Below are 12,779 nucleotides of genomic sequence, written 5' to 3'. Positions count from 1 at the left end.
GCTTCACTAGGCCATATGCTTTGGGAATGCAATAAATGGACATCATCCTGGACAAAAATACATACCTCTCAAAGATCCTTGGTGTCACAATCACTTGTAATTCATTAACAGCAATATTTGGTACATTCCCGGAAGGCATTAAAATGCACAGGGGTAAATCTATTGTAATCTATTGTACTACACTACTAGCACGTAGACTTATCTTGCTTGACTGGAGTAATTCCAACCCACTTTCTATAACTCAGTGTAAGTGATGTGCTATAATATCTCAAATTAGAAAAAATCTAATTCTCCCTTAAAGGATATTTTCAAAAGTTTTTTTTTTTTATATAATGGCATGTATTCATTATCATTTTAGGTAAACATGCTGAACCTTTGATTGATGTTCATATTATTATTCATTTTATCATATTTATTTAGATGTTTAGATTTTTTTTGCTCGTCTCTTTAGCTTGGATGGGGGTCGAACCTTGTTTTGTTTTGTTTTTTTGTTTATTCGTGTTTCTGTTTTGCATTCAAATAGTTGTATCCATTAAGTTATTTGTTTCGACTGAGTAGAATTCTGGTTTTTGAAAATAAAATTATTAAAACGAGTTTCAGAATTAGACAATTTTCCTGCAAGAAATATTTCAATTCCTAAGCTGTGAAGAACAAAAAAATCCTCCTTGGCAAATCCTATAATTTTTCAGTTTTTACTATATTTTGAAATCCACAGTTTCCAAGTTCTAAAATTGGATTTGACATTCTCCTGGAAGTACTGAATTCAGGGATGATGTGTTAAACTAGATGTCTAACTATTTTGTGTGGCCAGTGAGAATGAGTAAGTTGGTGTTGTATAGCTTTTCGTGACTCTGTTTTCACTGAAAAGGAAGCTCTTTCAACTTAACCAAATTACAGTTTAAGCAACATAGTTTATTTAAGCCTTCACCAAGTTTTTACCTGATCATCTTCATCATAACGATGTTGAGCCTTTTAAAAAATTAGAAAATTAGGTCTTGTCTGATGTATTGCCTTTAGTGTACATTTAGGTACTGTATATGCTGGTTCAATGTGGGTCAAGTATATAAGGTAATTAACTTGAAAGCATAAGTTCACTTGCTTGCATTAGCATTCTGTAATAAATTAAATTTGTTTTACAGTTTTTAAAGTAGAATTTTGAATTAGATTTTGAATAGAACCTGTGGCCTCTGTTTTTCATACTTTTGCAAATGACCCAATAATATTACAAAATAGTGATTTATGTTTAATTATTATTTTCTAACAACAATTAAATGTAATTTTCTTAAGTTTTGCTTCATGTTCTTTCAGAGCCTTTTGGTGTAAAGTACATATGATCTATAAATAATGTATAACAAACTTTTTTTTTTTTTTTTTGGTGTGTTGAACACCAGAATGCTTTAAAGCATGAGGATGAAGAGCAAGACCAGTCTTTGCCACACACTCGCAGGGATCGGCGGAAACTCACTCCAAGTGGAGATGGTGCCCGGAAGCACAGAAGAGCCTCAGGGCAGAATGAACCAGAAGTCACATTGCAGGAGAAAGTTGAGACGAGTGCCATTTATTTAAATTTTTCACAAAAGCATTCTGAACAGAGTCCAGCTACTGAGAAGCCAAGTTTGAGGGCAGAGAGGATTTCCAGTCCAGTACTAAGTGACATAATCCCCAGCCCTTCTTTGTCCACCTTTGACACTCATCAAGGGATCCAGTCGACTAATTCTAATAGCGTTACTCCCTTCACGTAAGTGCATGCTTCAGTGATGGCCTTGCTTCTGTGGTAATAGTCGAAGAACAGCAGGTGTAAGTTTGCATTTTTGGAATCTTGCAGTGTGCTTGACTTTGTAGTATGTTTTGATAGTCTAATGAAGAATGCATCCAGTAGTAATCAATATAAAATATCCTTTCTAGTGCTTAAGAAACCTGAGAAAAACCTTTCTTGAGATGCTGTCATTTTTTACCTGTGGCCATAATTTTATTTTAATAAGCTTTTACCATTTAGATGTCAGGAAATAACCAGCATCTAGTAAACCCTTGGCAATATCTAAAGATTTTTCTGATTTTTATATTATTTTTTTTGTTGCGTCTTTATATCTTTTGTCTTCCAAAGTGGAGATTATACCGCCAATGTTTAGTAGACCTTTATTTGAACAAAAGGATTTCTCTTGACTAACTGTTACACCTTTATGCCCATTTTGTGTTTGGCATCCTTGTATTGACCTTAAGAAAAAGTGCTTCAATCATGAATCCAATTATTGCAGCTGCTGTCGTTCTGTTTTTTTTAAATTTTTTTTGTCTTTATTGCTTGTTTCCTTATGCATGGATTTTTATGGCAGGTGTTCTTGCTTGATTTTTGTGCCTTCCTTATTTTATGTGTGTTGATTCTTTTGTCTCATTCATTGTTCTTTCTTTTTTTTTTTTTTACAATATTTTTTCTTCCTGAACCTCATTTAACTTGTGTTTGATTCACATTTGAAATAGTGATACAAATGATAATCTACAGTACAAAACAGTATGTATATTATACTTTTTTCTGAAGCTTGTAAAGTTCCAACTAGACTAGTGTTACATTTTGGAAGTCTTTAGAAAAATTAAATAGTACAGTATGTCTCAACTGCAGCAATACTTTATATATTCAAGAAGATATTAATGACATACGCATAACAAAGAAGAATGTTAGCTGAAAAGTTGTAACATGTGGTGTTAAAACAAGACACTAACACTATTTTGATTATATTGGCAATCAATCTGCTGACTATTTTGGTAATTGACTTAGTTGGAATTTTTTTTTAATAGCAATAACAGACCAATGCTTGGCCCTTCAAGGCTCCAAAATGTGTTGTTGCAAAAATAGAAACAAGAAAACTTTTGAAAAGGCCTTATTAGAATATAAATACTATGTAGCGCACACACACATATCTACACAAAATTAATACAGAATTCTTGAGAGTAGGTGTATTAAATGTTACAGAAATTGTTTTCTTAACAACTTTCAAGAAGCCTTCAATGAAAAACTATAGAAGTGCACAGTGAATGTACAGTGAAAAAGATGCACATTTCTTTACCATCTCTGCAAAACATTGTTTTTAGTTTATTAACTTTTAGAGAAATTCACTGTTCTCAGTTAGGAAAGTGACCATATCAACATGCTGAGAACTGAAACCAAATAATAAAAGTAAAGATTCAGTAGCTGATTATTTCAATTTCTGCAGTTTTTGTAGGAAATAAAAAAAATATATATTTGTTGGAACCCGAAAAAAAAAAAAAAACCCATAAAATTCAGGCTCTGATATACCGGTACTGTTAGCACTTTGCAAAAACGTTTTTTTTTTTTTTGCTTCATATATATTAGCTGCCGCTTCCAAAAAATATAACTCTTCTACAAAGTTCCCCCCAGTCATTTGTTGCCATCTTACACTCTACTACTTGGCAAGATCCAGATAATATAGGTTTTTGTACCTTTTTCTGGATTCAATTGTTATCTTCAGCAAATTTCACAGTTATATATGTGTATGAACAGTTTATATAGAACAGAGTAAAGATCTAACATTGATCTTTGTAAATTGTACATAAACTAAACCTTCCCTCATCATTTTTATGCTTTTCAAGCCATGTTTTCTTTTAATATTCTCCAAATCTATATGCCATCTAATTGAACTCATAGTCTGTTGCAAGGGACAGTGCTGAGTTCCTTCCTTCCAGTTAAAAAAAAAAATGTTAAGTTTAATTCATTCCATTTTTTGTTTGGCATAGAATGTCTATTGCTTTTCATCTTAGAGGCAGGTAGGAGTATGCAATATGTATGTTACATGCCAAAGGTTTGGAAAACAAACTTCTACATCTGTTATATGCATGTTGACACACACACTCATTATTCATTGTGTTACCTTTGTTTAAAAGTGCAGTGTGGTGATTTTTAACATTGCAAACTTGCACAAAGTCTGACAATTTCACCAACATAAAGAAAGTTGTATGGTATGTACAATGGTGTTTGAGTAGACCATTTAGATTTGCTGCTTATGTCTTGTAACAAAATCTGATAAAACACCAATGTTTTCATGTTTGCATTTGGAATGTTATATTTAAATCCTCATAATTTGGGATGCAGTTCTGGATATTAGAACAATTATACAGACAACCAATTCGAAGGGAACAACTCTATCAGTTCAAAGATACTCTAGGAGACCCAGAACTTATGAGATGATATAGCCTCTAAAAATTCCTTCACCAATAAAGGAAATATTCGCTTTTATTGTACAGCCCTTAGTTTCATGGTAGAAAACCCATTCATCTAATTCACAACAACCCTTTTGTCTCCCTGATTTGTCATGGTTTTCCATCCTGGACTATACTTATTTGTCAAGAAAGTGTTAACACCATATGTGGTTTTCATTGGAAGTTGTTTAGGCTTTCACCTTGAGCCTGTGTGTGTATATGATGTGTATATACTGTATAAAATGTGTATCACTAATTGTCCATTATTTTTAATGAAAATATTATAGGATTTTGTCAGACTTTTTATATTTTATTTTTCTTGTTGATTTTAGCCTTTGCATTACTAAAAAGGTAAAATTTCCATAAAGGTATACATTTTTAATATCCTCTATGTATGCTAATGTTGAACAGTATACCAGTAATAATGTACCATTCTGCCAGATTTTTAAAATAGTGCTATACCAACATTATACAAAAATTTGTAATCTTACTATATGAAAATGTGACTATAATTGATTTGTGCTTCTTTTATTGAAAAGTAAGCACTGTGTCTTTAAGAAAGGCAAGGACGGCGTAGAGTAGACATGCTTATTCCCTGCAAATTGCTCTGCGTCTTGGTGACTAGCAGAAAACTAAATCTTGCTAGCTCAGCTCGGTTACATACTCTTCAGTTTGCAAAATAAGAGATGGAAATAGTTGACAGCTCTAGTCATCCTGAATCTTGTTTAATGCACAGGCACAAACGCAAACTACAGTAGTACTAGCCTAATCATTGTGATTCTGTAAAGTGTAATGAAAAATATCTTTCTAAATGGAGCTATATTCATGTATCTATATTTAGTGATAAATTTAAGCAAAATGACACTTTTTATTGGCTAGCTAGAAAGATTACAATATGCAGGCTTTCGAGGGAACTCAGGCCCCTTTTTCAGGCAAGATACATCCTTGATACATCCAAGATACACCCTTGTATTAATATTTATTACTCATCAGGGACATTTTGAAGTGTTTTTTATTCCAGATTTAGCTTTCATTGATTCAAAAGTTGTCGGGAAATATTTTTCTGGCTCATTTTGGGTCACCTGTTAATGAACTTTATTTTGGTAGGAGTAAGCAAGCAAACCCCATTATATGCCGAGATCATGGCTATCATTTCAAGCCTTAGTTTGGCTTGGACCATTAGTCCTTAAGATTTTAGGACCAGTTTCTTCAGTGATCTCTTTCCTCAATATAAATTAATGTGTTTAGGGTATCTTGAAAGATACTGCAGAATGCGAAGTCATTTCTGCCTTCTTGTCTACATCTCATGTAACCTTTAGAGCATCCTCCTCTTTTTGTTATTTAGACACTATTTTGGTATGTACTTAATTGAAGGAATATGGAGGACAATATGGATGTCGTGTGACCTTCACTGTGGATTGTTCTCCAGAGTTTGAGTCTAGCAAATACCTCTGAGCCAAACCGGCTTTTTTTCCTGACTTAGTGTTTACCATTTTTGTTTGGACTGAACGTATTTCCTGAATGTCTTAAGCCCAGGTTTTTGCTGTCTTCACATCTTTTGACTTTGGATGGTTGTGACATAGATTTTTTTTTTTCACAGAATTGGAATAGATGAGGCAGATAAGCTACCCATTTAAAATTTGTTTTAACTGAATATCATGTAATTAAAACATTAATTGTATTCTGTGCCTTTAGTTGTATCATTAATAATTTGCACATACTCCCCTATCAGAATCTTTTGGGTTGCTGTAAAAATGTGCTTATTCCTAACTATTTACTGAACTTGGGTTCTGGTCCCTGTCCTAGAACAGTTATTTTAGAAATCAGAATACATGGAATCAGTTCAAGTCTAACTCAATTATTTTTTTTTTTTTTTACTTAACGTTGTAGTTCAGTTATTAACACAACCTTTACATTGCAGAACAGAAGTAATTTACACTCTGTCTGTCTGAACCAATGGTTTCCATTTTGGCTTTAAATTAAGAAATCAAATCAACAGAATCCAGTTAAAAATGACCACTCACCCCTGACCTGTAATATTTTTTGACTTTGTGCACAGCTGTTTGATTGCCAACTTTGACTACATGAAACTCACACATTTATCCCTCTCCACTCTTTGACTTTTGTCCTTCTCTTTGCATTATCCTTTAACTTGCAAGTTGTAAAATTATCATAAGTAGCTTTGCAATGGAGTAAGGCTTTTTACCACCTTCTGTCTATGTTATTGAATGTTTTGGAGTCAAGGTACATTCAGAAAAACGTAATTTTTTCACTTGGAGACTTTATTTATTTATCCATCTACTTAGTTATTTATTTATTTAATCAATCCTTAATTCAGTATTTATCAAAGTATAAACAGAATTGAGCCATGAATGAAACAAACCAGCTCAGACATGTCAGTCTCCTGACTTTGCATAGCTTATCCTACTAACTGGAATCGTGTGCTTGACTTGGGTTGCATGATTTCACTTGCCATTGACCTCTGCAGAAGCCTCATCTTTATGACTTATGCAGATGAGCACAAGTATCCCATTCAGCATTTCAAATAAGAATGTGTTCTCAACTAAAACCAAATTTTCTTCTCACAGCTCAAGTTTCCCAAGCAGTGGGTATTCATTTGTCAGTCATTTTGTTGTACCTGTCAGTTTAGCCAGAAGACAAGAGTCTTTAGTAGCAGGCAGTCCTACAGTGGCTGTTAGGTTTGTATTCCATTTGTTTCATTACTGTTGTGCATACCCAAATCATATTCATTTAAAGTATATTAATCATTTAGCAGAGTATTTAGCACAATAGCCTTTTAAGCTTAATCTTTCTTTGTGTTGTAGGTTTTGTTTCACCTTCATTAACAGCCCAACAAACTAATTTTATCATTGCATTACATTTTTTTAAAATAACATAATTGAGACATTTTTCCCAGATTTTATGAATTCCAGTGCTTTTTCACTTGTAGTCATCCTTCTTTTCTTGTTGGGTCAACAAACAGGAAAAAATACCTGTCATGCTGGAACTGTTTTCTACTATGGTGGTGTCATTTTGATGTGGTTGAAGATTTGAAATGTCATATGGATTAAACTTTTTCTTTGTCCTGGGGCAGCAGGGTGGACACAGGGCTATAAATTACATGAATGCATTGACTAGTAGTTCTTATTATTTTTATTAGCATGTATAAAGCCAACAAAAATACTGTACAGATCGAGCCTTTGCTGTAAGTTAGCTGATTTTTTCATAATCTGGTTACAAGTTATACTTTTTCAGATATTGTAACAATGTTTATTTTTTAGACTTTCTTTTAACACTTGGTTTGATTGGTGTCTTTTTTATAATTTAAGTAAATAGGTATAGATATTATGAGCAAAAAATCCCTTGCAATTAAAATATCAGGTGGTATGGTGGTGTAGTGGTTAGTGATACTACTTTACAGCTTCAGAGAGAGAGGTTGGATTTTAGTCTTGTTCACTACACATATACCAATATTCTGTACTTATTTACACAAACGTTCAACAGGGGTTTGCTTTATCTCCTACATCCTAAAGATATAAAAGTTTAATTTAAACAGGGACTTGGAATCACCCTGACTATCCTATGTCCCATTCAAAAGAAATACAGGATGAACTAACAATTGTGCTAGAGAGGAGAAGCTTCTAAAGTGCATTTCAATGGTGCTCATTATAGCAAGACACTTTGTAACATTAAGGATTTTTTGTGAGGGTGTGTGAGTGTAACTGCACCTGGAGTGATTTATATTTTGTACTAAGTGTTTTCCTGTACAGTTCATTCTGAATGGTGTGTTTACTACAATGTATAATGTAAAAAAAAATCCATCATCTTCCTATTGGATATTATTTAAATAGTTGGAGAAACATAATTAGGAAACTCTGGTGTTACTGAGAATGCTTCTGACTGTAGGCACATCCCACAGCTATACTTCTTCTAAAGACTGCAAGATTGATCGTTTAAATAAATGGACTGATTGAGCTGGAATAAAGTTCCCTCCGTTACTTACAGAGATCTCCCCTTTTTGCAGCTCTGTACCGACGGATTTATCCCCTCCTGTGGACAAACCAGACTCTCCCTCAGCTAATCCTTCATCAGAGGAGAATGCAAAAAGTGGTGAAAAGAGTATTTTCAAGTAAGTCTCATGCTTGGGTTCACGCTTCAGGGTTGTAGTACGTATATTATTCACTTTGAAAGCTACATATATAAAAGTAAAACATTGACTTCTCTAAATTTGGATAACTGCTGTAAACAAAGGTTAACATTAATGCTTTACAAGGGCTGATATAAATGTTTCTGTCAGATACTTGGTATGATTCATCAATTATTTTTACCTTGTATTTTTTCCATTTATAAAGAAATTCAATGTTCTAGTTTAACATTGGAACTTTGGTCCACTAACATAAGAAGACAATAAGTCCAGCCATTGACACTTTTTTAACACTGCAGTCATAAAAAATATTTAACATTTGTGGACATCCAGAGTTTACATGAAAAAGATTTCCTAAGATGCTTCCCTAACGGCAGGTTTTGCCTCCCGTTAAGTTGGCACAATTAACACATGATTGTGGCCTCTAGGCATAACAATGCATAGATTACAAGAAGACAACCTAGTAAAGCAGCAGGCTTATTCTTTTTGTGCTGGTTTGTATGTTTAGAGAAACACCATTGTTAGAGTTCTTATGGTTCCAGTCTTACGCTTCACACTTAATATTCCTTTCTGAACGAACCAAAATGTTTTGGTCTTTCTAAATCTTGCTTTTAACTGATATAACTTTTCTTCCCTATCCATTTATTCTTCTTTGCCAAAATATTCTAATCTCTTCCTTTTCTGTTGTCCTGCAAAATATATTTGTCTGCTTCAAACTCCTTTCCTTGTGTAGACTGGATGAAACTGACTCAGTTTGGTAAGTAATAAAAGCATTGCTAATAGAGTAATAGGGCAATTCTGATAACTGTAGTATTGCAGTGCATGGTTTTTGACTGTCAATTATATGCCAGTTCAAGCTGAAAACAACTTAATACAGAGAATCATTAAAATCTCAAAAATGCAAGCAGCAATTGAAAGCTGAGTTTTTCTTTTTAATCTGCTCACTGCTAAAAACCTGTTTACAGTTGTATACTTGAATAGATTCTTCATCATTTTTTTAAAATATACACACCAATCAGGCACAACATTAAAGCCACCTACCTAATATTGTGTGGTATCTGGCACTAAGCTGTTAGCAGCAGTGTTATTCTCAGACTAAAAACCAAATCTAAAATGAAAATGACAAAATAAAAATGAAAACAAATCTAGTTGTTGTCTTTGTGCATAATGTACATGTAAGAGTGCAGTTGTTGGCATATTTATTAAAATTATTTAAAACCGGGCAGTCATAGTACTTTGTATTAGTTTAGAGAAGAGCATATATTTGTGTGCATGTGCAAGTACTCCATGTTAATTTAATTGGTAATTTAGGGCATCTTTCAGCTGTCCCTTCTAGAGTGGAGAGTGAGTACTGAGAGCCTCATTACTTGTCTGTGACTTATTCTGTCGATTTCATTGGCCATAGTTAACCATTGGTCACAAATATCCTGTTGCCAGTGAGTTGTAGGCAGATTACACCAAACTTCAAGGAAAAGATGCTTAAATATGCCACATGTTAGTTACCTTGGATGATACTGTTAAATAGTTTGAAAATAAGACCCATGGAGAATTTGTCAAGCTCAATTAGCTTCAAATTTAGTCATATTTAGACTGGGAAAAAAATGTTATGTTGTTGTTTTTTTTTTTTTTTTTTTTACTTGTATGAAGGTGGTACCATTGTAGCAACAAATTAGGCAGATGCTTAGCTTGTTGTCAGTGTTACCAGACAAGCAGCTGATGCACTTGTGCATTTAGTTTTAATGAAGTTATTAGTACTGATGTTTCAACTTGGGTGGTTCAGTGTCACAAAGCATGTTCTTTTACTCTGTTGTAATGAATGTTTCTATTTGAAATTCTTAATCAAAAGCAAATGGTCAGACTGCAGTTATCTTGGTATATTTAGAATGCCGCAGCACTGCAAAGTTTTTGATAGGGTTGTGACATCCCCAGGCAGTGCTTGGGAGCTAATCAGCATTCTTAATTCTATTTTAATAAGAGTAATGTATCAAATCTGCTCTATATTGAAATAATCTTCTTTTTTTTTATTCAACTTTGCTGTGCTTCACAGATGGCTTAGTAGTAGTAAAGCATTAAAACTGTCCGATTCACTGCACATTGCATTTCTGCATAAGACAACTCCATCTGAACAAATGAATAGCCATTGAATGGCTAATCTCTTTGCAGTATATGGCTATAAAACTGATAACAAAATCACTCTTACCCTTTTCATTGTTGCTTATTGTTTTGGGTGATTGTAATCAACATTTATATTCTTATATAATCCTACACAAATTGTGTTATTTGTTCGTGGTTTTCTTCTTTGTTTATCCTGCTTCTTTCTTAATCTGATTCAGAAGTTTGACTTTCAGATATGTATTATTGGTGTTTGATATTAGTTTGTATTCTATATTATTAATGTCATCTTTGCTTTTATCCCTTTTTGTATTCCTTTAAATATTTGTGAAGCATGTTCAGCATGGGAATAAATAAAATGTATTTATATTCTTATTATTATTACTGTACAGTACCATGAGTTCAGGTTTAACTGCTAACCTGGTCAGTGTGTGTATGAGGTTTGCATGTGCTCCCCAAGTTTATGTGGACTGACTGTGTGTAACTTTCATATATTATTTAGCTGGATATTAGAAGTGTGTCATTAAACACTCTCACAAAAAATGTTTATTCCTACATACATAGTTAAATTATGCTCTCCTAGTTTAGATTCACAGGGAGATCCCCAGGTATTGCATGTTGCTTCTTGAGTGAATGGTGTTAGATATTGCTGTAATAGATTTTCGATGTTTAATATAAATAATATGCCTGTAAAACTACAGTATATACATAACATTTTGTATATCTATTTCTGCAATTACTTATATCAACATTGTTGACATGGTGATGAAGTAGGTATTTCAAAAAATAATTGAAGTTACAATTTCCTGAAAAAATACATTTTTTAATTTTTGAAATGGGTAGATGGCATATAGTCAGCATCAGGAAATTCCAAAAATAAATATAAAATAAGAGTATATGTGTGTGTGTTGATCTTACTTCTCTCAAACAGAATCTCACAAATAAAAATGTAAGTATTTTTGAAAATGAATAACGATTTGTTTAAACCTGTTTCCAGGTTAAAGTAACAAATGACATATTTACAGTACAGAGTACATTTGTTATTTTTTTTATTGTACTGGAAGACTTAAAATGTCACATTATCATGAGAAACATGAGAATTCTGTCATTCTGAGTTTTGTCTCAGACAGTAAAATTGTATTAAATTGACTGTACAACATGAAGGATATATGATTTGACAACTATAAAGGAAGCTATGCTTTCAACTTGTAAAACTTTGTCATTGTGGACATTTTGGTGAACAATATCAAGCTAATAAAATTGTTTTCATACCTAAAAGTTAATTTTTAAAAAACGAAGACAAAATAAAAACATTAAAAATAATAAAAAGCTAAATAAAAACAAAAATTAGAAAATGAGGGGGGAAAAATATAAATGAAAACTTAAACTAAAAAATACAGTATTTTAAAAATAGAAAAACACTTGTTAGCAGCAGATCCTTTAAGTTCTGTATGTTGCAATGTGGGGTCCTGATGGATCAGTTTTTACATCACATCCTAAAGATATGCACAAGCGAATTGAGATCTAGAGAATTTGGAGGCAAAGTCAACACCTTGAACTCTGTCATGTTCCTCAAACCATTCCTGAATGCTTTCTGTGGTGTTTTTTGGGAATATTACCCTGCTAAAAGAGGATGCTGCCATCAAGGAACACTGTTACCTTGAAGGGGTATATGTGCTCTGCCACAATCTTTAGGTACAGTAGGTGGTGCATGTGAAAGTAATATCCCCATGAATGCAAAAACCCAAGGTTTCCCGGCAGAACATTAACCAGAGTATTATACTGGTTCTGCCGGCTTGTCTTCCTACCAACACACCCAGCCATTTGCATGATCTAAAAAAAAAAAAGTGATTCATAAAACCAGGCCACCTATTTCCATTGCTCCATGGTCCAGTTCTGACACTGATATTACCAATTGTAGGCGCTTTTGGTGGTGGACAGGAGTCGGCATTGGCATTTTTACATGTCTGCTATGCAGCCCCATACACAGCAAGCTTCAATGCTTGCAGGAGTACCTCTTCTGTGGGACTGGAGAAAATGGGCAAGCCTTTGATCCCTGTGTGCATCATTAAGCCTTGGGCGCCTATGACCCAGTTGCAGGTTCACTGGTTGTCCTTCCTTGCACCACTTTTTGTAGGTACTAACCACTGCATATCGGGGAACATCCTACAAGACCTGCCATTCTGGAGATGCTCTGATCCAGTCATCTAGAAACCACAATTTGGTTTTTGTCAAAGTCTCTCAGATCCTTGCATGTGCGCATGTTTCCTATTTCCAACACATCACCTTCAAGAGTTGACTGTTTATTTGCTGC

The 12,779-nt window shown here is 33.6% G+C and overlaps 1 protein-coding gene across 5 annotated transcripts in view; it reads left to right on the top strand.

Annotated features, from left to right (window-relative positions):
* The window catches only part of fhod1 (formin homology 2 domain containing 1), a 202,520-nt gene that overhangs the window by 143,441 nt on the left and 46,300 nt on the right, over window positions 1–12,779 (top strand). For 3 of the 5 annotated variants that reach the window (XM_051931675.1, XM_051931677.1, XM_051931676.1), the window contains 3 exons: window positions 1,392–1,738; window positions 6,798–6,908; window positions 8,234–8,338. In XM_051931675.1, the coding sequence (XP_051787635.1) occupies window positions 1,392–1,738; window positions 6,798–6,908; window positions 8,234–8,338 (563 nt within the window). The remainder of the gene's footprint in view (window positions 1–1,391; window positions 1,739–6,797; window positions 6,909–8,233; window positions 8,339–12,779) is intronic. The other 2 variants (XM_028809357.2, XM_028809353.2) reach the window with 1 other exon arrangement.

Source organism: Erpetoichthys calabaricus, chromosome 9 (genome assembly GCF_900747795.2).
Source record: "Erpetoichthys calabaricus chromosome 9, fErpCal1.3, whole genome shotgun sequence".
Classification (NCBI taxonomy): domain Eukaryota; kingdom Metazoa; phylum Chordata; class Cladistia; order Polypteriformes; family Polypteridae; genus Erpetoichthys; species Erpetoichthys calabaricus.
The sequence above is the reverse complement of the archived record's forward strand: the minus strand, read 5'-3'. Positions and strand labels throughout refer to the sequence as shown.